Here is a 27013-nt window from a genome sequence, read left to right as displayed (position 1 = left end):
GCACGAACCCGCGTCCCCTGCATCGGCAAGCGGACTCTCAACCACTGCGCCACCAGGGAAGCCCTAGGCTTTTTTTTTTTTAATGGCTGCAGTTAGCACTTGGGAGGATGAGATTGGATTAAACAGAAGCATTTACAGAAGATTGAAGAAGACCAAAGAATCTTCTGTTCGTTATCACTGCTCCTCTGAAGCATGAGCTTTCAGACTCCCTTTATTAGCAAGCGTATGCATTTGACACAGTGTGATCCAGTGGCTTAAACAAGATAGACTTTTCTGTCTCTCAGTTGAAAGTCCCAAATTGGTATGGCAGCTTGGCTGCGCACCAAGGGACCCAGACTCCTGTTGGTCCACCATCCAGGGTGTTGCCTTGGCCCTAATGACCCAGGATGGCTCCCCCTGAGTCTGCATCGCAGTCACAGTGGGCAGAAGGGCAAGCCCAGCCCACAGAGTGATCTGTGGCCACATCTGGCTTTAAGGGAAGCTGGGAATTCTGGGCAGCAAATTATCCAATTAAAAATATAGAAGGTTTTGCTGTAGAAGGAGGTGGAAACAGAGTGAAGGACGATGTGCAGTTTCTGTCACACTCCCGTATCTTAAGTTTTCCCTGACTCCTTTGCACACAAAACTTCTTTTCTCGTAGAAGAAGAGAGGCTTAGAAGAGTGAGAACTGAAGTATGGAAATACGCTAATGCACAGAGGTCTCAGGAGGGGGGCGCATGAGAACCCTCTTTCCTAGGGTTTCAGGTGCTGGTTTAGCTTTTGTTTGGATTTCTGGGTGGCCCTCCATTCCATTATGCCCCTAATCCCACTCACATATGACACCATGTGAAGACACAGACGGTAATATTCATCTTAAAATACAGGCACTTGATAGAATGGGTCATTTAAAATGTTAATTGCAAACTATAGCCCACTAAGTGTATTTCGTATTTTCATTTGGATTAAAGGCAAACCAAAGAACGACTGTATGATTTATAGTCCTTTATTTGCTGTTCACGCATGTGTATGGGATGTCAGGAGGGCCAACCATATAACCTGGCCATGAAAATATTTCAGGTGATACACACACACACACACAAAAATCTTTTGATTCTATATAAAATAATATGCAAATCTACTTTGTGGAGATTAAGGGATAATTTAAAACTCTAGTAGTAAGAATGGTTATTAGAAATCTCCTCTGTTTATGTATGTGTGTTTGTGTAAAACTGAATCACTTTGCTGCACACCAGAAACTAACACAACATTGCAAATCAACTATACGTCAATAAAAAAAAGATATAAATTTTTTAAAATTATTTTTTATTGAAATAGAGTTGATTTACAGTGTTCTGGGGTTTTCTTTTGTTAACTTTTATTTTATATTGGGGTATAGTTGATTAACCACGTTGTGTTAGTTTCAGGTGTACAGCAAAGTGATTCAGTTATACTATACATGTATCTATTATTTTTAATAAATAAAATTAAAAAAAGGAAATACATCTTTTATACCCTGATCTCGCCCCTGGAACTATAACTAGGTGAATAGACTTATGCTTCAATGATTAAAAACTTGATGTAAAGATAAGCATTTCTAAGAACAGTGTTGTTTAAATATATTTGAAGTTGTAAATAAGAAATTAGTTTATACTTTTATTGTTTATATTCAGCATTCTGAAACTCTGGTTCTTAAATAGATATTTTAAACCTTATCTAGTCGAGTATCATTTAATTCTCCTTCTTTTTCTAAATGTCTCCATGTTACAACCTGGAACTATAATATCTCAAACTTCAGCCTTTTGGTGCTTGTTCATCGTGTCTTTGTGTCTTATGACCTCATCGGTTTAAAAGTTTGTCACCTACACTTGAAGACTGTGTTCTCAGCCCCATCAGAAGTAGTTCCTCCACTCTATGAGTGAGTTCTTCTCTGTTTCAGCAGCGATCTTAAATCACTGAATAAATGCTTGTTGTCTGAGGTAGGCTGGAGGATGGTGTTCATGGCTACAATGGCTAGGTCATCCTTCTTAGACTCTTTCAATAACAGGATTCTTAAACCACCTGGAATAGCCCACGACTCTTGACTTATAAATAGCCCTGGTCTGTTCGCTTATAGAGTTCTGCTGAGATGCACTTGAATTAGGGTTGCCCTGTTATTTTCCTATAGGGAAGTTGCTTCCTGATATTCCAGACAGATCCACAGCTGAGTGGGGGCCAGACTTATGCACTGGCTCGTTTCAGTGAGGTTCTGTCACTAATATAATATATTCTCTCCAGAAAATTTTGCATTTGGAAAGAGAATTTTGTTTTAATGGTAGCAGTGAGAGACATCTCACTCCAGTGTAATGTTGTCCAGGGAATGATGCATCATTTGAATTTTGAGACTTTTAAGTGAAAAATGCTTTTGTGCTCCTGGTTAGGAAAACACATCACAGGGCCAAGGAATAAGAAAATTTTGTTTCTCTCGAAACACAGCGCCTACTTCCAGGTATGACTAGAACACTTGGAGTGAAAAATTAAAGCCTGTTATTTATTTTATGATGAATTGTTTAAATCTCCCTACCCTCTTGTCTTTGGAGAACTGTGCCTTTTCCCAGTGGGTGCTATTTACGTAGAAGAGCTTTTGTCCACAGGGTAGACAAAAGTTAAGGCATTGCATACACGACATAAACAGTCTCCTACTTACAATCAGGATGGGTTCCAGAAGTTCATCTGTAAGGCATTTGTTTAAAACACAGAATGTGCTTGTCCTTAGAAACACTGGTATAAATGATGGTTGAGGGCCAGGCTAACCCACCAAAACCTATTTAACGCATAATGTAACTGAACTCACTATTGTGTGTTATACATCCTGAAAGGAGGGCGTCTCCTGCGGTTAAAGGAAGAAGGGGAAGAGCAGATCTTTGTGTTCCTGCTCCCAAGGGTCTCAGTCCCTCATCTCCTGACCTCCCTCACTCTCATCCACTCAGGAGGAGGTCAAAGGATTCCTTGCCTCGGTGTTCTACCCCCATCAATTAACTCCCCTCACACATACCCAGAAAATCTCTGTGCAGCTACTCAGAAAACAAGGAATCTGATCTTTTGACCTCACACATGGTTTTGTGCAGCTCACTGTGGTCCTAAAACCCTCTAATTTTAAATATGGTATTTCCTAGCCATATGATAACCTAATAATTAGTGGATTTCTGGTCAGGGTTATTATAAAGACTAATTCAGAAAGGAGAAATGGTATTTGGAGACTGGACCACCATATGAAAGAAGCTGTTCCTCTAAGCCAGGTGTTCCCAACCGGGGGTGATTCCCACCCATCCAGGGGATATTTGGCGATGTCTGGGGACATTTCTGATTGTCCCAACTGGACGTCCAGTGGGTAGAGGCCAGAGATGCTACTCACCATCCTATAGTACATAGGACCACCTTCCACAGCTTCAAATGTCAAGAGCAGTAAGGCTGAGAAACATGCTTTAAGCCTGTTCCAAAGCGTGGGTTGCTTACAGGTGTTACATTAGGGGTATCTTGGTCAAACAGTTTACAGATGCAGGATTTAGGAGTTTCCTAGGTGTTTTGGGTTGGCTGGCAGTGGTAACTTTGGTCCCCTCCCTCCAAATACCACTCTGCAGACATCTGTAGTGGACATACCCTCTATTCAAATTAGCAAATGTGTATCGAGAGCCTATTATGTGCCAGCAGTGCTGCAGGCTCTTGGGATACAGAGTTTATATTCTAGTGGGGAAAGAAGAGCAGTTAAACATAAGTGTGTGTGTGTGTGTGTGTGTGTGTGTGTGTGTGTGTGTGTGTGTAGGGAGAGAAAGGAGTGGGGTGGAAAGGGAGAGTTGAAGGTGCTGGGTGCTATGAAGGATAAAAGAATGAAGCAGGAAGTAGGGATAAAAGAGGTGGGGGGAGGAACTGGAATTTTAAGTGGTGAGGTCAGGAAAGACCAGAGATGCTGGTCTGTGACCAGAGATGAGGTCAGAAGACCGTGTTTTGGTGGCATCCGAGGGAGGTAAGAGGGCAAGCTGGGTGGTTATCTTAGAGGAGGAGGGTCCAGGCCAAGCAAAGAGTAATTTGCCAGGGCCCTGGGGTGGGAGCCTGCTGGTCCAGTAGGGCTGCCTCTAAGCCCCTCTTCCATAGAAAGTCTATAGGCCCATTCGGTGGTAGCGGGGAGGGGCCTGGGTATAGCATTAAAATTTCCTAAGGTAATCTGGCCACAGAAACGTCAGAGAGTCTCATGTTGTAATGTTCTGTGAAGGGAGCGTGAAAAGATGCTACTTTGCTAGTGTGTTGTTTTTATAACCCTTTTCCTACTTCCATGTAAGAACTTGGGACATCTGAACTCCAGGTAATTTCCATACAGAGCTGGAACACATTTGGGGGAGGGAGAAATGAGAGGTGGAAGTGGGGTTTCGTCGGGTGTTTGGTGTGCTCCCTGCTGGCTCACTGGCTGCCTTTGCTGGGTTTCTGGGCCAGTGGCAGTTGTGGCCTGGTGTGACTGTTCTGGACGTGGGGCATCTGGCACCCGTGCTGACAGCTGAAAGCAGAACTTCCAAGGTGCATACCAGGAGTCCACCGCAAGCTTCTAGCCCAGAGGTTGATTGTACCCCAAGAGGACAGCAGCTGGCATGGACTCTGAATGTTATCCAGGGGACAGGATGCTCTGTGTTTCCCCCACTTTTGTCACACTGAACTTTGCAGAGAAGAAGCTGAGGCCTCATTCTCAAGAGTAACAATTCCGGGCTTCCCTGGTGGCGCAGTGGTTGAGAGTCCGCCTGCCGATGCAGGGGACACGGGTTCGTGCCCGGGTCCGGGAGGATCCCGCATGCCGCGGAGCGGCTGGGCCCGTGAGCCATGGCCGCTGAGCCTGCGCGTCCGGAGCCTGTGCTCCGCAGCGGGAGAGGCCACAGCGGTGAGAGGCCCGCGTGCCACAAAAAAAAAAAAAAAAAAAAGAGTTATAATTCAGTCTTTGTCGGAGAACAATTTATTTCCTCATAGTTGTCTTCATTACAGAGATGAGAGATTTAAAAAAAAATTTTTTTAATCCATTTAGGACACAGTGCTTTGCACCTTGCAGCCAAGAACAGCCACCATGAATGCATCAAGAAGCTCCTTCAGGTAAAGTGGAACAACAGAAAATTATAAATGTGTCATTTTTAAAATTTGAAAGTAACCTTGTGGGTGAAAGAACAAACACATACACACGTACTCCTTCAAATATTATCCCAGAACCTGGGTTTCCTAAGAAGCTTCATTATAGCCAAGGAGATTATTTCCATAGCAGTTGCACTGGTAAAGAGGATCCTAATAAAAATTTGGAGTGTCTTCCTGGGATCCAGCCCTTTTCTCCGCTTTATTCAGCTCTTTTTTTCTTATTGGAAGAACTTGTACCCTTTACATAGTCAGCTTGAAAAAAATTTTTCATGCTGTTGGAGATCCTTATAATACAGGATCTCCAGTATCCTAGTATTTATTCTCTCTCAATCATTAGTAGAATGCAGCTTTTCTTGATAAACAAAATTTCAGCCACTGTTTCCTTGTATGTAACTTGATGAGCCTTTAGCTCTTAGTCTTTGTTCAAGTTCTTGGTTTTATTCTTCTTTATAATTTTAGGTCAACTCCCTGCTTTGATAACCTCGCCAGGAAGTTTATAATGATTGCTTAGGGTGACTTCCGTATATCTTTAAAGATGAATATTTCGTGAAATCCCAACAGCAGGTTGTACAGTAACTTCCAGCTGTTGCCAGTCAAAATGCAAGCTGGCTGTTTTCAGGAACAGCACAGAGCAATAAAATATGTGTTTGGAGTAATGTCTGTTCTCTTGAGCTGTTGTCTTGGCCTTCCTGAGCATCGTTTGGGACCCAGCATCTTGCTTTAATTTGGCTTTGCAATTCTAATGCAGCAACATGGGTACATTCTTCAACTTGTCCTGGTCTGTTGATCACACAGCTTCTTGTCTTGCATTACCTGATGCACGCTACCACCAATGCCAGCAATGCTTAACCTTAACAGGTCTTTGAAGTGAAATTCAAGAAACGTAGATCAACATCTGTGATGATGATGATGATGATTTTTATTCTGAGGCTCCTCTCTAAAGACAGTTACAATAGAACTTTTCTTCCCTGCCTCCACACCCATGGTCTTAACCTTAAATTTTTGTTTAACTTATTTGTATTTTAAATCCCCATTCCCATCCTGGCCTGGCTATCCAGACTTTGCATCTGGCTCTGATTTGAAGGAAGAATGAACTTGACAAGCTGGAAATCCTCATGGGCAAGGACCAGATATTCTAGCCTCTAATGTAATTTTATATCTGGTTATGCAAATGGATTGGTTTTTCCCTGGAATCTTTGAAGCCTTTAAACAGTTCCTTGTGCTGTTCTAAAATTAGGCCAAAACATGGTAAGCTGTAACGTGATCTCTATTCTTCTTACCACTGAAGGGCAGACAAACATTTCCACCATTGCCTGCTCTCTGCAAATTGTCTGAATTCTGTTCCTCTTTCTGGATAGTTGTTAAAACTGGAGGCTTTGACGGCCTCCTAATGGGCTGCTTACCTTGGGTCCTGCACCCCTCTGGTAACTGTTTCACTCCTCGTCTGGGCGACCCACGCCCTCCGTGATGGGGCCACTGCCATCTCGTGCCGCCCCTCACCCTGCGCCCTCTCTCTCCGGCCTTTTGCTCTTACTATCTGTCTGCTGGAGAGACTTCCCTTCTCCAGTGGCCACCATTTCAAAGTTCCACCTCCTTAAGGCAATGGGCACAAAGAGAGCCCTTGTGAGAGTCTTCAAATGAACTTTCCCCCACTCTCTCTTGTAGCAAGTGGTCCCTGGGCACCATGCACTCTGTCAAGCAGTGAGTATGTACTCACAGAGCAGCCCCTATCCTGCTGGAGCTTGCCATCTGGTAAAGCAAGACAGAAATACACATGACCGATTGCACATCACTGAGAAGAAAACTAACAGAGTATTGTGCCAGGGGAGTGAGGGGGGATGTTCAGGAAGGCCCCGGGGAGGAGGTGATATTTAAGCTGAGAACTCAGCGGTGCGGAGAGCATTCCAAGCAGACAGAACAGCAAGTACAAAAGGCCTGAGGTAGGAAAGTCACTAACTAGCCGGGGAGGAAAGAAAGCCAGTGGGTGGGCTGGGGGCAAAGCGAATGAGGAGCAGAAAGAAGGGCCCAGGGGGCTTCCACTTGAGACTCTGCGCTTCCACTGCAGGGGGCGTGGGTAATCTCTGGTCATGCTGTGCAGGGAGGCCACCAAAAAAAAAAAAAAAAAGATACCCTAAATATGTTCATTGAAGAAGCCTAAAAATAATATTTACAACTAAAATACACCTGGGGGCCACAAAAAAAAAAAAAAAAAAAAAAAAAAAGAAGGGCCCAGGCTGCAGCCTTGTGTGCCACGATGGGCAGACAGTGAGTGATTCCTCAAAGTACGGTGTGGAACTGTGGAGGACTTTGCAGTAAAGAGCAGCACTGACGGTTTAGAAGTTCACTCCATTTGTGTAGAGAATTGACTAAAGAGCCGAGGACAGCCAGGTAGCCGTCAAGTCTGTCCAGGTGAGCAGGTGTTGGCTCAGACCAGGTGGTGACAATGGAGAAAGAGGAGAGTAGGTCGGGGGTGTGTTTTGGGGACGGAATTGACAGGACGTGGCAGGAGGAAGAGGAGAAATCAAGGATGACTCAGTGGTTTCTGGCTCAGTGACTGGACTGATGATAGCACTGTTGACAGAGGCAGGGACGGCCCGGGCTGCGTGGCGCGGAGGGGAAAGCAGAAGTGTTGGCTGTGCTGCGTTTGAGACAGCAGGCGGAAATGTGAAATAGGCTGTGAGTTGTCAAGCGGGGGGCTCAGAGATGCCATCTGCTGTGTACAGATATGGACGCGGGCTGCAGCCCAGCCCAGTCTGGCTTTGAATCCTGGCTCTGCCACTTACTGTGACCCGAGCAAATTACTAACTTCTTTGTACGTCAGTTTCCTCATCTGTAAATGGGGGTAATAACAGTATCTAACTAGGATTGTCAAGAGCCTTAAGACAATTCTAACAGCCAATACTAACACAGTAGTGTTGTCACTGGTAAAATGTACACTCGGGAGGCATTAGCTTCTAGATGGGATTTCGAGCTATGGCTGTGGATGAGATTACTGAGGGAGAGAGCTTAGACAAAGAACACCTAGGAGCCCCGCAGTTGTATGTTTGGCTAAAGGGGCAGGCGTGGCCAGAGCACTGGGGGGAAAACCAAGATCGGATGGGCCAGGCAGGGCTCTAGGGGCTGAGAGGACAGAGTGTTTGGAGGAGAGGGAGTGGATTGCCGGGGAGAGGTTGGTAAGAGGAGGGCAAGCATGTTTGCCGCCGCTGGAAACATGAAGGTGGCTGGCCACTTGGATCAGGGCCATCCCTGTGGAGTCCTGAGGGCAGGCGCCCAACTGCAGTGAGTCCAGGAATAAATGGGAGACGAGGAAACATGGCTTGTGTGGGACAGTTCTTAACAGGAAGTTGGTTTTGTGACGGCGGACAGAGAATTAGGGCAGGAAATGGGGGGAAAGGTGGGATCAAGATGAGAACTCCTAGAGCATGTTTGTTAGCTGGTGGGGATGATCTCTTGGCGACAGAGCTGATGGAAGAGAGAGGGGACGGTCAGAGCAGCCAAGAGGTGACAGTTCACCTGTGTCATGATTACTTGGAGATGAGTCTCCCTCCCCATGAGACCCTGGGCCCCTGGAGCACAACAGTTGGGACTTATTCACGTTTATTATACTTTTCTTAGGAAGTTGCATCATACCTTGCAGGAAAAGGATGAACTGAATTTTATTATACGTATTTATTGACTTTTGTCTTACAGTCTAAATGCCCAGCCGAAAGTATCGACAGCTCTGGGAAAACAGCTTTACATTACGCAGGTAATTTTCATTCTCTTGTCTTCTTCTGCCATGAGAAACAGTAAGTGTTCGTTTTCCTTATTTAAGCCATTAACCTTGCCATTGTTATTCCTGATGCCGTTTTCTGTCGTCATTCCTAGACATCATTCCCATTTTCCTCAGTTTGCAAATTGTGTAGGGTTTTACGGAGGAATACAGCTAGAATTCGTCAGTCGCCTGCCAAACAACTAGTAAAAATTGTCCTGGCTATTATATTTTAATTAACGTGAGGTTCTTGTTTAAGAGATATTCATGAGCATTTGTAGATTTCAGGTAATGTGTGGTACAGATTTATTTTACTTGGGGATCAAAAGGAACATCGATCAGTTTTATTTATCAACATTTGGTTTTACCATCTGTCACACAGTTTCAAGTGACGAAACATTGGTACTGAAGTCCAGGGTGATGAGATTTGCAAATTTCTTTTAGTGCTAGTTGTGGAAAAGCTAAGTCCCACGAAAAGCTAAACCAAAGGTTTGCCTAAAGGCAACAACTGGCAAGCACTGCCTTTAGGTCTGGATGACACTGAAATTAAACAGTAATTTAAAACACCACTTACTTAATTAACCATTCTGACATCATTTCTCTTCAACGCAACGTATTGCAATGCAAACTGGGTGGAAGGTGAACTTTTCCTTCATAGAAGTGTTTGATGCCCCTGGCTGTGAGAGTAGCTTTGTGACTGGCTGTGGTTTCTGTGTCTTCCTTCTCTCAGCGGCACAGGGCTGCCTTCAAGCTGTGCAGGTTCTTTGCGAGCACAAGAGCCCCGTAAATCTCAAGGATTTGGTAAGTACCAGGTGACCACTAGAGGTGCAGATGGACACTGGTGTCTAGAGCACCATGGGCTACTTCTGGGAGTCACGAAGACCTTAGAGACCCAAGCATTTGGTAAAAGTCTATTGCTTTCCGACCTAGATCCTCTTGTGCAAAACAGATTTGAGTATTATCCCCCCGTTGGTCCTTAAAGCCGTTAATAAAACGTTTTGCAGCATGCACTTCCTCTGTTTGTTTCTAAGGATAGACACGTGGCTTACCATCAACCTAAATACGAATAAGGCTTAATTTCTTGATTTTTATAAATAAAAAATAAGTCTAAATAGAAGTTCTATTATTTTCTTTCTGCACCCCATATATTACCTTTGGTACCAGGGTTTTCCAATTTTAAAGACCACTTGTAGCCGATTTTGACCTTGCTGGGCTATTTTGAGAATAAACTGACATGCCTACTGCTCCTGATTATGGGGTTAAATTTCCTGCTGTAGCATGGGACTTGGCATGTGTAAGTTATACCTGATGGGGACATTGCGAAGTAAGCATTTAGAATCTGTAAATAAATTCACGGTCCCTGAATCTCAGTACTTTATAACCAGCAAGTATTATAACTTCACAGAGATAATTTTCTAGAAATTCTGAAGTTCGACTTTGAGTGGATACTTAATCCTTAAGCAGCAATTGTATTTTTAAATATCCCCATGTTAAAACAATTGGATATATTGTAACTTTTTTTTTTTCCTTTGCCTATTTGAATACGTCCACCTTAAAATTACCGTCGACCCCATTTATGGGGTATGTTCAAGGCATGAGCAGAATAAAAGCCTCTCTTTATGGTTTTACATAATTTGAGTCAGACCCCACTTCAAACTAAGATTCTGGAAATTGTCACCTATAAATTCTTCTAGTATTCTTTTTTCATTCGTTTCATACTGTAATGTTGAGATTCTTAATCCATTTTACATAGTTTGTATGAGTTGGGATCTAATTCTTTTTTCTAAAGGAATTGCCAATTGTTATAACATATTAAACAAATCATTCTTTCCATCAGTCCCTTTATCTAGTCATGTGTCAGTAATGAACAAATAAACTCTTAACATATGTTTCGATACCTAATAAGATTATGAAAGGGTATGCTTTCTGAGAAGACTGGTGGCATGGCAGGATACTAGGATATGTGTAGTTCACTCAGAAGAAACTGCTTAGAGAGCAGTGGGACCTACTAGTGCCATACGGAAACAACCCTTCATTTCTCCAGAACCATGGAGAACCATTTCTCAATAAACATGGTATACTTGCCTCGAGCCTTTACATACTTTGCGTTCCACTCTCTCGCATCATAGTTGAGGCAACAAGCAGCCCGAGAGACTGACTCCTGAGGAAAAGCCCACAGTCAGTGGGATTCCATAACAAGGGTAGTGTTAGGGTGTGACGTTGGCCTATTAGGGGGCAGACTACTTTGGTGGGTCAAATGTAAGACCAGCAGGACAAGTCAGGAATAAATGTAGAAGGAATAAGGACCTTTGCAGTTCCGGCATCTAAGTTAAATCTTAATCTGAATTTGTCTCCTAGGATGGGAATATACCACTGCTTCTTGCAGTACAAAATGGCCACAGTGAGGTCTGTCGCTTTCTCCTGGACCATGGAGCAGATGTAAATTCCAGAGACAAAAATGGAAGGTACCACAGAATTAGAAAGCATGTTATTTCAGTGATAGCCACATTCTGAGAAGCTTTCAAAATATCACAGATGTATTTTGGATCATTTGTTTTAAAGCAGTTTTAATTTCTTTCTTTTACTGATTTCTGCCTTTTTGGATAATTAAGAATCTGTTTTGGGCTTCCCTGGTGGCGCAGCGGTTGAGAATCTGCCTGCTAATGCAGGGGACACGGGTTCGAGCCCTGGTCTGGGAGGATGCCACATGCCGCGGAGCAATTAGGCCCGTGAGGCACAACTACTGAGCCTGCGCGTCTGGAGCCTGTGCTCCGCAACAACAGAGGCCGCGATAGTGAGAGGCCCGCGCACCACGACGAAGAGTGGCCCCCCGCTTGCCACAACTAGAGAGAGCCCTCGCACAGAAACGAAGACCTAACACAGCAAAAATTAATTAATTAATAAACTAAAAAAAAAAAAAAAAAAAAAAAGAAGAAGAAGAATCTGTTTTGACTTAAAAAATATTTTCGCCAGACCTCTGGGAGCATCATTGCTGACTGTGTCTGTGATGAGATTAAATGCTAAAATGAATAGGCCGTTTCCTTTGCCTTTTCATGCAAAGTAAAAGTAAACATATTGGTTGTTTTTTAAAAACAGTCTTAATAATGTTACAGGTTCTTTAAAAAACTTGATTTGAAAAAACGGCAAGATTTGTGCCAATCGTATTAAATTCCATCATATTTAGAAGATTCTGTCTATGCTATTTGACCTAATAGTTAATGTTCTGATTTAATGTGAAGTTTTATAAAACAGCAGCCCAATTTTATTTTGATAGCATTCCATTTTGAATTTCCTAGAAAATTAAGTGTAGTACAGGTTTAACTGCACTTAGTCTTCTTTCCTCTGTTTTTAAGACAAATGAAATGATTTCCTAGCAAAAAGTTTTCACATTTTGTGTACTAATTTTTTGTCTCCTCATTCTTTAGAACTGCTCTCGTGCTGGCTTGTGAGATTGGCAGCTCTAACATTGTGGAAGCCTTAATTAAAAAGGGGGCAGACCTAAACCTTGTAGATTCTCTTGGACACAATGCCTTACATTATTCCAAACTCTCAGAAAATGCAGGAATTCAAAGCCTTCTATTATCAAAAATCTCTCAGGATGCTGGTATGTGAAAGAAAATAGCCAGTGTTGTTTTAAATTTATCCACTCCATTTTCCCCAAAGGTTAAAGGAATTTGTGCAATATATTTTATTATTCTTTTAAATACATTTCTGGAGAAAAATAGTGTTGAATATTGTGTATGTTGTTTTTGTGTGTGTGTGTGTGTGTGTGTGTGTGTGTGTGTGTTTATATACCCCGCCACCCAAAGTGGATATGAGTCATTATGGTTCTTATAGTTTTTTTTTCCCCCTCACTTTTCTTCTATAGATTTAAAGACACCAACAAAACCAAAGCAGGTATTTATCTTTGGGGATGGAGATTCTTTTTCATCATTGCCTGTGGGAGTTTGAACATGTTCTAATTAAACCACTCTGTGGTCCATTAGGAAAGTGATAAAGACTATGCTGAAACTACTTAAGGAGTAAAATATCTTTGGAATAAATGATTCATTGTAAGGTGGTAAATATTTTCTTAATGATTTACCCTATTTCCAAAGCATGTAACTTTAAACTTGCTACTTATATATTCATCTTTTTCTGAAATATACTAATATTTCCTACTGGTGTGAAAAGGTTTGATGTGATTTTAACTCTGAGAACAACAGTATTTTAACTACTTGTAATATAACAGGAATTACAGAACTCTGTCCATAGCCATGTTAGTTAATGAAAGTAAGAGATTTAGCATTTTCTTTTATTTTAATTAGAGCTTTTCTAAAATGTCATTCATTATACACAGATAGAAATTGAGAAGTTTACCCTGTTACTTTGGAGCTTTTCCTAAAAACACAGTCACTACTGTTTATTAATGAGATATATATTTGGCTGTTTTATTTATTTATACATCAAGGTTCTTGAAAAAATTATAATAATCAGCAAATACTGGATACTGAATTTATTTTGTACCAATTGTGTTATATTTATCCATAACCTTCAGAGATAGGTTCTCCCTTTTTCCCCATATTTATGGTCATTCCTTGGTATCTGCAGGGAATAACAAAATCTGCAGAAGCTCAAGTCCCTTATATAAAATCGTGTGATACAGTTGGGTCTCTGTATCTGCAATTCTGGGATATGCAGATGGTTGAATCTGGATGTGAAACCTGTGGATATGGAGGGTCAACTGTATACTCTTTAAGAAAAGGACTGGAAGTAATGGAAAGGTCGGGGAAATACCACTGCTTTGCATTAAGATGGAAGCTAGACTATGAATGTATTCTGGGTTCTAAGTGGTGGTAAACAACCCCTTATTCTCTACTTTCCCAGTTCTCCATACCAACTTAATCTGGTTTTGTCTTGTGTTTTTTATTTTCTTGCTTTAAAGCATGGGCTGCTAGAAGAAAACTTGGAGCATGCATATTACTTATTTTTATGTTGGTAGCAGATTTCAGATCTTGATAAAGTAAGAAATGCATGAACTGTTGAGGTTTTTCTCATTTGTTTGATGAAGCTATTTACTCAGACTTTACTAACCTAACTAACCCACCTCCATTCTTTGGACTGTGACAACTTTCAGCATGATCAAGTCTCTAAAATAAGCTCAGAGAGAAGTGGAACTCCAAAAAAACGCAAAGCTCCACCACCTCCTATCAGTCCTACCCAGGTAAAAATAAAAGAAAACCAACAATGAACAAACATATAACAACAAAGCCATAATTTTGTCATTTTGTGTTTAGGCCAAAAAGAACCGTTTTAAAACTGACCCTTAAATGCACATTTGAAATTTTCTGTAGTGGTTTTAAATTACAAGTAGTGGTATGAAGAATTTTGATTATTAGTATGGAAATAATGTTGATTCTTATTTCAAAACTGAAGAATTGAACAGTATCTTTTTTAAAAACCTCAAAATTCTTAAAATCTATGACAGGAACTTTTTCCTCAAGATAATGAGCTCAGTCTATTTTCAGAGCTCGTAATTAACAGCTCTAGTAAAGTGGGGGAGAATGTGTAGCTGGTGAGGCGTTAGTTGAAAATGAATTTTAGTTGGTTTATTAAACGTTGTTAAAATACATTTGCCCTTCCTATTACACTTAAGGTTGACTAATATTAAAAAAACAGCTTTCATTTCTGAGCTTATAGTGATTACTGAATAGAGGAGGAAGCTTGAATATCTATGAAATGGTAAATAAAAACAGGCCAGGGTTTGTTATTAAAAGAATCATAGGCCATAAAAAGAATAATCCATATCAAATATTTGAGCAGAATATCTCAACCAGTAAGTAATGTTAAATACGTTAGCATATTCATTAATAATACTCTCAATCTGCAATAGAAGTTTTATAAATTTTTAACGTTAATTCTGGTGAATATAGGAGTGAAGTTCCGTAGTTAATTCTACTGGGCAAACTTTCAAAAAGTATTTGAGGTAGCTGAATTACACTGAAAATATGTTACCCTTGAATTAATTGAAACTAAGGATAATTATTGTTAGATTTATTTACATTGGTTAAATAGGCTAATTCTTTGGCACTAATAGAAGACTTTGAAAAAGGACTCTTTATTGATGGTTGTCATTTTGTTTCTTTAGTTGAGTGATGTGTCTTCCCCAAGATCAATAACTTCAACACCACTTTCAGGGAAGGAATCAGTATTTTTTGCTGAACCACCCTTCAAGGTATTTCCTTTCTATGTCCAACTTATTATTGAATTTTAAGATACATAATAGATTTGATTTAAGTTACACAACACTGGGCAAAACAGAATATATTTCTTAGTCATTGGTTCAAACTTTTTCATCATAAAGCACCCTTTGATTATTTTTCCTAGCATGGGCTCCATACAAAAAAGAGTAGCATGAGTCAATTATATTTGTTAGCTAATATTTAATTTTCTTCATTAAAAAAGGACAAAGATAAGACTTCAAGATCACCAGTCATCTTACCAAATTGAGTTGCTATAATACTAATCAAAAAGAAAGAAATGGTTATTCTCTGATTTCTTACTAAGAAGTAATTGTATATTATTTTTTTTAATTTATTTTATTTTATTTTTTTAAATTGTATATTTTTAATTAAACTTTTTACTGACTATAAAAGTAATATGTATTTATTTTAGAATTTTAGAAGATCCATTAGGTCTTATTCCACCTGATTCTCTAGACTTGTGGTTGGAAAGTATTTTAAGGAATGGGAGGGTATTTCAATTTAATATCTGTTTACCTAACAATCACTAGGAAATTGTACTTGGAAAGAAAGTAAAATCTATAATTGTTAAAATGAAATTTCAATGGCGTAATTGTTTATTCTTTTCTCCCTTCTAAGAATTACTAAAAATGAATTTTCTTTTAATTTGGATGCACATTGATGTGGAAAAGATTCTATCAACCTATCACTTCCCTTGCTTTAACTAGATTTTATTAAAATACTAGGCAAGGAAAGGACGTTATGCTCTTATAATTACCACCCTAGTATCTTCTAATACGATTATGGCTCAAAGGAGGCAATGCGTTCCAAAGAATAATATCACAAATTATGTTTTTCAGAAATAGAGTGTAAAAAGACTTTTATTTCTTTAAAAAAAGATCACAAAAAGACAAAAAGGACACAATTTAGAATAGCTAAAGTTTAAAAAGATTAAAAATACAAATTGTTGGTGATGATGTGGAAGAGTTAGAACTCTCATCCTCTGTTGGTAGGATGTAAAATGGTACAACTACTTTGGAAAACCGTTTGACAGTTTCTTGAAAAGTTCAACATACCTAACATATGATCTAGCCATTCACTCATAGACGTTAACCCAAGAGAAATTAAAATATATGTCTCAAAAAACCATATACACAAATGTTTACAGCATCTTTATTCAAATATCCCCAAACTAGAAAAGATCCAAATGTCCTCCAACAAATGAATGGATAAAGATAATGAGATACATACATATAGTGAAATATTACTCAGCCATAAAAGAGAATGAAGTGCTGGCTAAGCAGCATGATGGATGCATCTGAAAACCACCATGCTGAAGGAAAGAAGCCAGGCTCAAAGAAATTCATCCCCTATGACATTCCATTTATAGGAATTCTAGAAAATGCAAAAAGGAGAGCAGTGGTTGCCTGGGAATGGCAGGGATGATTGGCTGTGATGAGGAAACTTTTAGAGGTAATGGGAATATTCTGAATCTTGATTATAGTGGTGGTTCCTTGGGTGTGTATCTGTCAAAACTCCTCAGATTGTAAGCTTCCAATGGATGTAGTTTACTGTACCTTAATGGAGTTGAAAAATAAAAATAAGCATTTATTTTTTTAAGTGAAAATACAGCTTTTTTTTATGATAAGCACTTGCCAAAAATGAGCCACTTCATTTTTAGCATTTGAGCCTTTACAAAAGTCTCTTTGCTGAACAATTCTCTCTCTTATCATGGTCTGCGGCTCATCTAGATAAAACATGGCAATTTCTGGCAAGTGACTGTATTTTGTTTTGGGATGAGAATCTGGCTTTGAAGGTAAAGAATTTTTCCAATATGTTGATGGACAGAGATATTCAGGGATACAGGTTTAGAGGAAATCTTTATGGGACTGTCAGTCCACAGCCATAAGAATTTTTATTCCCTTATAAAATTACCTTTATTTCCTGTGACAGGTCTCATTTACTACCATTTCCCTTAAAAATAATTAATAATAATATATTAATAGTTAATTTATGAAATGGTAAAGCTGAAAAGTGCTTCTAATGTATTTTAATGTATTACCCAGATAAGGAAAACTTCTATTTGACTGTCACGAAAGTAGTATTCACCACCTCAAGCTTTAGCACGTAGCCCACTAAATTAGCTATTATGTAATTTTATTATAATCTTCAAAGATATTTGTAATATACTTACTGAAATTTCTGAAAAATATTTTGAGAATATACCCTCTGGAACCTCTAAGTAAAAATTGCACCTCAGGAGATAACTGTCACTTTTATTGTATTTTAAAATACCTTCTTTCCTGGAGATTATCTGTTTTTCTAGTAGGACAGCACCAACTTGTATAAACTCAAGGAGGAAAATTTGCTTGATTCTTTTGTAGAGTGTTCCATTCAGGAATATTCTTTTAAGTCATTTTTGTGTTCCAGCAGGCTGAGATCAGTTCTATACGGGAAAACAAAGACAGACTAAGTGACAGTACTACGGGTAAGATGAAGGGGCATTTTTGTTCCCTTGACCGACCTCTATTTCATGTTCCTCTAAGAGAGCAAAGGCCAAGCAGGGGCACCCTGTCTCGGGAAGTTGGAGAACCCAGGGTGCCACCCTAAGGCTGCCAACAGTGCACAGCCTGGTACTCTCTACTTCAGGGGGCTTTCACCTAGATTAAGGAGTCCCTGAGCTTGGGTGTGAAATATATCTCTGTTTTCATCTGTTCCTAATTTAGCATTAGCACCTCCTTCAATTATGAATATAGGCAATAAGCCCCAGTGGTATTAGCAGATCAGTGATTCTGACACCAAGAAAATTCACAGATAATATCATATCCCCTCGCTGTTATTACAGATACCTTGAAAGATCATTTACAGTATCTCTGCTAGAAATTATGGCAGTTATTAGACCTGCTTCCAGATCTTGTTATTTGGTGTGTTACAAAGAAGGTCGCCAATTACTGTAACCTGTACATTCTATTTTTTTTAAAACATCTTTATTGGAGCATAATTGCTTTACAATGGTGTGTTAGTTTCTGCTTTATAACAAAGTGAGTCAGCTATACATATACATATATCCCCATATCCCCTTCCTCTTGCGTCTCCCTCCCACCCTCCCTATCCCACCCCTCTAGGTGGTCACAAAGCACCGAGCCGATCTCCCTGTGCTATGCAGCCGCTTCCCACTAGCTATCTGTTTTACACTTGGTAGTGTATATATGTCAGTGCCACTCTCTCTCTTCGTCCCAGCTTATTTTATGCATTTTGAAACATCGTTTTGAGACGAGGTCCATAGGCTGTAAGCCGCCAGCTAGCGGCCCTCCTTACAACTGAGCAGCAGGTTATTTCTTGAAGGGAGAGCCAACTGAGCACCTCCACGGCTGCCACAATCTAACTTTTCTACTTTTGATTTTTAAAAGACACATACAAAGAGTGTTAATGAAATCACAATGAAATCACACACTATCATATTGTCTTCCCCAAGACACGGTCTAATTCATTGTATCGAGTCCATCCTGTTGCTTTATACTCTAAGAATGTAGGACGGTATATGCAGAATCAATTTGAAATGTAGAGTAGATTACTTCAAAGGCCCCTTTTTGCTCCAGCATTCAGTTTCTTAGTCTGTTATGTATTTCATATGTGTTTGGAGCCCTTAACTTACAGAATTTAGAAATATTAAGAAATATTCCTGGCAGAGAACAATGTTAATATAACTGAACAGTTGTTACACTGTATACTTTAAAAGCCATCCATCATGGCTTAGAAGTAATTTTTGTTGCTTAGAATTACCCTCATGCTCCCTCCCAATCCCCTGGTTCATTCCAAGCTGACCAGACTCTGTCAAGAACACTCATAAAGCTGTGGTTTAGACACCAGACATGATTAGTAAGCATTTCTATGAAGAAATGTCATTTTGTATCCTTCCAGATTAAGATTAAAGTTTTCGGGCTTCCCTGGTGGCGCAGTGGTTGAGAGTCCGCCTGCCGACGCAGGGGACACGGGTTCGTGCCCTGGTCTGGGAAGATCCCACATGCCGCGGAGCGGCTGGGCCCGTGAGCCATGGCCGCTGAGCCTGCGCGTCCAGAGCCTGCGCTCCGCAACGGGAGAGGCCACAACAGTGAGAGGCCCGCGTACCGCAAAAAAAAAGATTAAAGTTTTCATCCTTGCATTAAATGGCTTGAGAAAATTTTTAAGTAACAGTAGAAATTTGGATCAGTGCTATTCAGAGTGTGGTCTCTAAACTGTTGCCAGTCTAAAATAACTAAGGAGTTTAGAGCAGAAAGTCATCCAGCCAAGCACACTGTTGACAAGCACACTACCTGACAATTTTTTTTCCATAGGAAGACTTGCTGGATGAAGGAAGCAGTACATTGAGTGACATTCTGGAGGACGTTTCTTGTCTTGTCTCAATGAGAACTTTGAGTAGCACAGCTTTAAAGGTTATTTCAGCATGATAATCAGTAGAATCTCAGAGAGTTCTAGTTTACCAACAGTGTTTACTGTGGGATTCGGAGAAGGCTGTTTCATGCTGGGGTGGTCAGAGAATGCTTTAAGGAAGAGGCAGAGTTTGCCGTGAGTCTTGAAGGATGCCTAAGAGTTATCCAGCCAAAGAGATGCTACAAGGGCAGTAGTCGTATGGATGAAGAATTAAAGAGGCAGCCTTGTGTTGAGAATATAGAGGATGTGATAGAAGTGTTGAATCTGATGAAAATGGGCTACTAGGGAAAACCATCAGGAGTTATAAACCTGAAAAAAAGTAGGTTGGAGCCAGATCCTAGAGGCCTTAATCCAGATGAAGGAATTTGGAGGTTATTTTTAGAGGGAGAGCAATTAAAGCACTTGAACCAAAGGAATGACCCTATCAAAGTATGTTTTAGGAAGATTAGTCTGACAGTGTTGTTGGTACAGGCTACATTTTCACTAGAGGAGAGAGAGAGAGATTTGTTAGGAAGCCATCTGTAGAGTTACCAAGTATGGTGATGAAGTGTGAACTGGAGTGATGGATGTGGGAATAAGAAGTGAACCAGATTCCAGAGATCTATCTAAAAGGATTCACAGAATGGGATGTATTAGGCATGGGAGGAACAAAAAACAACCAAGGTGTGGCGCTTGATTAAGTGAACGGAAAATGTGTGACCGAATCCATCAGTTTTCAGATGTGCTTATTTGTATCCAGGCACCTAGTATATGTGTTAGGGAAACACCAGTAAGGAAACCCCAGTACCTGAGAATTGCTATTCGTCTATCCAGCTGCAGGGGGCTTTCTTTCATAGTCTGGACCAGGAAGAAGAACTGGATTGGGTAGAAAGTGAGTTTGTAAGAGGTCGGAGAAATAACAGTTTAATTTTTTTAATATTATTTTAAATTGCCTGTCTCTTTTCCAAGGTGCTGATAGCTTATTGGATATAAGTTCTGAAGCTGACCAGCAAGATCTTCTTGTCCTACTGCAAGCAAAAGTTGCTTCTCTTACCTTACACAATAAGGAATTACAAGATAAATTACAGGTAGGTAAATAGATAGCTAACACAGTCTATTCTGCAGGGTTCAAGCTATTGGGTTTTTCAGGGTTAGTCAGGTGATATTTTGTTTTAGACGTCGACATTAGTTTCTTCTTTTTAAAATAAGCCTTAAGCATTTTATAGTTTCAAATTATTTGTTTCTTGAGAGAGTTTATTCATTAACTATTTTTGTAAATTGGTAAATTATATATGATTATATACATAGTATGATATATATGACAATATAATATATACATATATGTACACACACATATATATGATTAGTCAGTTATTCACTTAGTAAAGTTGATCATTTAGCAGATTTAAGAACTTGATAAGAAATAGCTGTACTAAGCCCATTGTCCCTCTTGGCAACTACAGTAATATGAGAAACAAAGGAAAAAGAGTCAGAGGCTCTTCAGCCAAAACAAATCTCACATTTTTAAAGTGGCACACATAATCTGTCCTGAGAGAGCACAAAAGAAGCTTAGAGTCATCAGTCCGACTCCCGCGTCCCAGACCGTATTTTTTCACGGGGCAAGAGGACGCGTGCAGAGCCATCCTGCTGCTCTCCCACGTGTAAGGTTTGGAATCGCTCTCTCACTGCAGTTGCTTGCTCATCTAACCCCACCTTTGGTGCTGTTTCGTTCTTGCCTTTTTTTTTCCAGGCCAAAACACCCAGGGAGGCAGAAGCAGACCTGAGCTTTGACTTTTACCATTCTGCTGAAACTGACTTGGCCCCATCCCCGGGCAAACCTAGTGAAACCCCTCCCCCAGACTCCAAACCGTCTCCATCCGTCTTAACACATTCCTTGAGTAAATCCACTATCGACAGCGATGTCAGAATCCAGCAACTACAGGAGATTTTACACGACTTGCAGAAGAAATTGGAGAGCTCTGAAGCAGAGAGGAAAGAGCTGCAGGCCGAGCTCCAGGCCAGAAGGACAGAGTCGGTGTGCTTAAACAACTCGGAGATTTCAGAGAACGGCTCCGACCTCAGCCAGAAACTTAAGGAAACTCAGAGCAAGTACGAGGAAGCTATGAAAGAAGTCCTGAGTGTGCAGAAGCAGATGAAACTAGGCCTGGTCTCGCCGGAAGGCATGGATACTGACTCAGGCCTCCGTGAGCTGAGGATCACCGAGGAGGAAATAGACGTGCTAAAGCGGGATCTCCAGAACGCACTGGAAGAAAGTGAACGAAATAAAGAGAGAGTGAGAGAGATGGAGGAAAAGCTTGTAGAGAGGGAGAAAGGGGTGGTTATGAAGCCACCTGGGGAAGAGTACGAGGAAATGCAAAGCTCATACTGCTCGGTGATTGAGAATATGAACAAGGAGAAGGCATTTTTGTTTGAGAAATACCAAGAGGCCCAAGAAGAAATCATGAAATTAAAAGATACACTGAAAAACCAGATGACCCAGGAGGCGGGTGACGAAGCTGGGGACATGAAAGAGGCCATGAACAGGATGATAGATGAACTCAACAAGCAGGTGAGTGAGCTGTCCCAGCTATACAAAGAGGCCCAGGCCGAGCTGGAGGATTACAGGAAGAGGAAATCTCTAGAAGACGTCACAGCTGAATATATCCATAAAGCAGAGCACGAGAAGCTGATGCAAGTGACCAGCATATCCAGAGCGAAGGCTGAAGAGGCACTGTCTGAAATGAAGTCGCAGTATTCCAAAGTGCTCAATGAGCTGACCCAGCTCAAACAGTTGGTAGATGCACAGAAAGAGAACTCTGTCTCCATGACGGAGCATCTGCAAGTGATAACCACGCTGCGGACCACTGCCGAAGAGATGGAGGAAAAAATAGGCAGTCTTAAAGAGCACCTTGCGAGCAAGGAAGGGGAGGTGGCAAAGCTGGAGAAACAACTCCTAGAGGAGAAGGCGGCCGTGACCGACGCGATGGTGCCCAGGTCTGCCTATGAGAAGCTCCAGTCGTCTTTGGAAAGCGAAGTGAGTGTGTTGGCCTCAAAATTAAAGGATTCCATGAAAGAGAGAGAGAAGGCCCATTCAGAGGTTGCCCAGATTAGAAGTGAGGTCTCACAAATGAAAAGGGAAAGGGAAAACATTCAGACTCTCCTGAAATCCAAAGAGCAAGAAGTAAATGAACTGCTGCAAAAATGCCAGGACGCTCAGGAAGAGCTTGCAGAAATGAAGAGAGATTCTGAAAGCTCTTCAAAACTGGAAGAGGATAAAGACAAGAAGGTTGGTGAGACTGTACTGCTGTTGAATTTCTAGCTAGTGTACGCTAGGACTTTCAACCTTCATTTACTGTGGTTAACATTTTTACCATCTGTAAGCACTAACCTATTGTAAATGGTCAGGGGCTCCACACATGACTCCCTCTGTCCCCAGAGCCACGTTAAGAATAGTAGGGTGGACATTTATTAAAAACAAAACAAAAAAATACTCATCTTCTACTGCTTCCCTCATACCAAAGCATTTTCGCATGTGTGGTACATGTTTTCCCTTTAAAAATTATTTTACAGAAGCCCTGCCAAGTGTCAGAGATCAGAAGTGAACCCACCAACTGAGAAGCATTTGTGACCCATCTTGAACTTCTACTCTGTTGGAATCCAGACAGATTCCTCTGTCATATGAAAACCCAATTACTCCCAGACTTGATATTGCTTCCCTAAACCCCACGAGCTTTCCTCTGAGTCAGTATAAAAACCCTCCCCAGGCCCCATTTTCAAAGGTGTACAGGATAATAAGGCAGGAAGTGTGAGGGGCAGGCGATCCGAGATGGGCTGGGTGGGGAGGAAGGAGGAAAGTAAAGGGAAAAGTGGATGATGCTTCCGTGCCTGGATCTGCTCTGCATTCCCGGTCTCCTGGGTCGGATGTTCTGAATGGCATTCATTAGAGCATTTTTTATCTTTTATTCCTTCATTATAATGAATGTTTCAAAAAGAGCTCCTGAAGCCAAGAGACGGGGTGGAGGTGGGCGATTGTCTTCACTATGAGGCAAGATGCCCGAGATGCCAGGGTTTCTAAAACTTATTCCTGACTGCCCACGTCAGCAATATGGGGCAAGACCTAGCTGTCTCCAAATAAGGAATACCTGAAATCCTGTTTCTGATTTATTTTTTTCAACCGTCCAAGGAAATCCATGTCACAGCTTTTGTTACCTTCAGGCCCCAAAACACAGTCTGTCATTCGGGGGCTGTTGTCTGCATGGAATGGCCTTAGAGGGCTTTGTTTGGTTTGCCTGATTTTATCTGTTTTTGTCTGATTTTATGTTTCATTTTATGGCTTTTCTTTTAAAAATAACAAAGGGATTGCTGCAGTCCCAGAGGCCGGGAGAGGCTATGTTCCAGGTTGAGAAATAGGTGGAGTCTTGCTTCTGCGTCACGTTCTTGCCTACTGATAGAGCTTTCCTTTCTCGCCAGATAAACGAGATGTCGAAGGAAGTCGCCAAGTTGAAGGAGGCCCTGAACAGCCTCTCGCAGCTCTCCTACGCCACGAGCTCGTCCAAGAGGCAGAGCCAGCAGCTGGAGGCGCTGCAACAGCAGGTCAAGCAGCTGCAGCACCAGCTGGCTGTGAGTGGGCGTGTTTCTGCGGCCTGGCTGGGGGTGTGGGGAGACAGACGGCACACCAGGGGGAGCGGGGAGCCAGCGGGCAGGCGCCCAGCCTGAAGGCGTGTTGCGCCTCAGTGAGCAGCTGACTACAGACTTCTGTGATGAAGGCCAGAGAGGGAGCGGATGGATTTCTCAGTCATTGCCTGCAATGCGATGGGTAACAGGTATCAGTGGGAAGGAAGGGAGGAGTCCGCAGGACAGTGGGAGGAGGCCTCTTGTTCGCTCTTCCACTCGCTTTTTACCCTTCCTCCATTTTTCTGCCATGGTAGTCACTGCCTCTGGCAGCGGCGAGAGCTGTTTCTTATTAGGGGCCAGGATCTCTGGTAGTTGTATGTCTACATGTCGGAAGCTGCTTCTTGGCCTCTCTCCTGATATCACCCAGGAAAGCCCTTTCATGTCTGTATTCGTTTCCGATGGCTATTGTAATAGAGCAACACGAACTTGGTTTAAAACAACACAACTTATTACTACAGTTCTCGAGATCCATACGTCCGAAGAAGCCAGTTTCACAAAAGTAAAGTCAAGGTGTCCTCCTCGAGGCTCTAGGGGAGAATCCATTTCCTTGCCTCTTCCGGCTTCTAGAGTTTGCCTGAATTCTTTGGCTCGTGGCCCCTTTCTCCATCCCCAACGCATATCACTCCAGCCTCTGATTCCGTCCTCCCATCTCCTCCTTCCACCTTTGGCCTTCTTGCCTCCCTCTTATAGGACCCTGGTGGTTACATTTTAGATCCATCCAGATAATCAGGATAATCTTCCTTTCTATCTCAAGATCCTTAATCTGCAAGTCCCTTTGGCCTTATAGGTCACACTCCCAGGTTCTAAGGATTAGGACGTGGGCATCTTTGGAGGGCTATTAGTCAGTCTGTCACAATGTCTGTAAAGTTTTAGTCATTGAGGGTATGTTACATTTTTCACGTGAAGGTTAGTCTATCCTGGACTGTCTCTAGCTTCCATTTACACACAGGACCTGGATTTTGTGATTTCTTCAGTACAGACTCAATACTGGTGAATGCAGGTTTCTACAGTCCTTACTCCGGCTGGCCACAAAGTACAAAACCAGCTTTTTTTGTGTCGCCAGCTCTACTAGAGCAGTGGAGGAGTAGTCAGGGAAGGAGAAGTTGCTCTTGACTGTTTTGCAGGTCATTTTTCTGATCAAGTGATTATCACAGACTTGTAGATAAAGTACTAATGATTTATACAGTCATTCTTGCAGTTATTCAATATGCGTTTAATGAGCTTTTATGTATCAGTAATATACAAGGTGCTGATGATATAAAAATGAATAAGACACAATCCCTGCCTTCACAGAACGTATACTCAGTATAATGGCTTACCATATACTCAGTGTAGTAAGCGTCCATTGATTGATAGGTGCCCAACGTGCTGTGGGCATAGAGAGGCAGCGTGCTCACCCAATCTGGGTGAGTCTCTGAAGGCTTCCTGCAGGAGGCGATGCTTGTGCTGAATCTCAAAGAGATGAGTAGGAGGCAGCAGGGACTGGGATGTGGCATTTAGATGGCTGGTGGTAGCCATGGCAACCACAGTTCCAGTGGAGGGGTGGAGTATGGATGGCTGAGGCTGGCTGCTGGAGAAGTGACTAAGGAGCTAGGCGTCTGTCGGGGCTGAAGAGTCACAGCAGGAGGCAGGAGAAGCCTAAAGCAGGTTTGCTGCAAAGATGGGAGATGGTGGTGAGGGAGTGGGATGCTTTCAGCTGAGATCTCAGAGGTAATGACTGAGGCAGGGCTCTGACCATAAGAGCCGGTGGCTGGAAGGAGGAACAGGTCATGAAGCTGAGGTCGAGGGACTGAGAGGCCAGGGTGGTGGGTGGCTCATCCACGTGGATACTGAAGTCAACCAAGTGATGACCGAAGCAGAACCGGAAAGGAAGACAGTGATCAGAAGACAAAGCTATAAATGATGGAGTGGAGGCAACCAAGAGGTGGGAGGAAACAGCACAGAGAGAGCTACCAAGTGTACCTTCTACCGGCAGGAACTTCAAAGACTGAGGTTTCAAAGGGTTTCCTTGAATAGGAAGGACGCCTCATATCTGGCACTGTTGGGGAGGAGGTGAAACTGGCTACTGATAGACTTCAGTAGATTTTTAAAGTGATCCATATGATAGTCTAAATTTCCATCATGACGTAGACAGAAAGGCCTCTTCTCAGATGAGTTAAGAGCTGAGTTGAGATCCTTGAAATAGTCACTAGGAGGAACTGGAATTATAGCTCAACAAGGAGAAATAAAATCATGAACAGCTGTGCTGAGGGACCATTTGAGGTTGGTGCCGTCACCCTGTTCACCTTCTTGGTATGCTGACAGCTAAATCATTGAATTCCCCAGGGATTATACACCACTGGCTATATAGAAGGTGATCGATAACTCTCTTTAAAGGAATAATTTTTTAAATTAATAAATATTTGGTCACTGTATACGATAGAAAAGTTGGAAGATACAGAAAACTCTGGAAAAGCTACTATAAATTAAAACTGCCTATAATCCAACCACTCAGAGACAATAACTTTTTGCATTTGACAAAGTAAATAGTTCCTTGCACTGTTTACTTTGTGCGAATATATCTGTATTCTTTGCCTGAGTATGTATATATATTTTTAAACAAGTTTGGGATTACCATATCTACGTTTTACATGGATTTTCTTCTAGGGTTGACATACCAAGATGTGAAAGAGGTAGTTTTTTTTTTCCCTAAGAATATTGACAAGCGTCCCAAACTACACAATCCTCTGAGTCCACAGCAATTTTGAAAGCTTCCTATGCTAGTTGGTGGAAGGAATCACTAGGGTAGTGTTTGGCCGCAGCTTTCTCCTAGTTTTTTTTTTTTTTTTTTTTTTTT

The 27013-nt window shown here is 41.6% G+C and overlaps 1 protein-coding gene across 1 annotated transcript in view; it reads left to right on the top strand.

Annotated features, from left to right (window-relative positions):
- The window catches only part of RAI14 (retinoic acid induced 14), a 150336-nt gene that overhangs the window by 120458 nt on the left and 2865 nt on the right, over positions 1–27013 (top strand). The window contains exons 5-16 of the mRNA XM_007466834.1: positions 5021–5085; positions 8812–8869; positions 9603–9673; positions 11231–11337; positions 12298–12476; positions 12741–12769; positions 13989–14075; positions 15000–15086; positions 17527–17581; positions 20473–20591; positions 21254–22789; positions 23974–24123. Coding sequence (XP_007466896.1) covers positions 5021–5085; positions 8812–8869; positions 9603–9673; positions 11231–11337; positions 12298–12476; positions 12741–12769; positions 13989–14075; positions 15000–15086; positions 17527–17581; positions 20473–20591; positions 21254–22789; positions 23974–24123 — 2543 coding nt within the window. The remainder of the gene's footprint in view (positions 1–5020; positions 5086–8811; positions 8870–9602; positions 9674–11230; positions 11338–12297; positions 12477–12740; positions 12770–13988; positions 14076–14999; positions 15087–17526; positions 17582–20472; positions 20592–21253; positions 22790–23973; positions 24124–27013) is intronic.

This window comes from Lipotes vexillifer, unplaced genomic scaffold (assembly GCF_000442215.2).
Source record: "Lipotes vexillifer unplaced genomic scaffold, Lipotes_vexillifer_v1.1 scaffold647, whole genome shotgun sequence".
Classification (NCBI taxonomy): Eukaryota; Metazoa; Chordata; class Mammalia; order Artiodactyla; family Lipotidae; genus Lipotes; species Lipotes vexillifer.
Note: the sequence above shows the minus strand (reverse complement) of the source record. Positions and strands in the feature narration are given on the sequence as shown.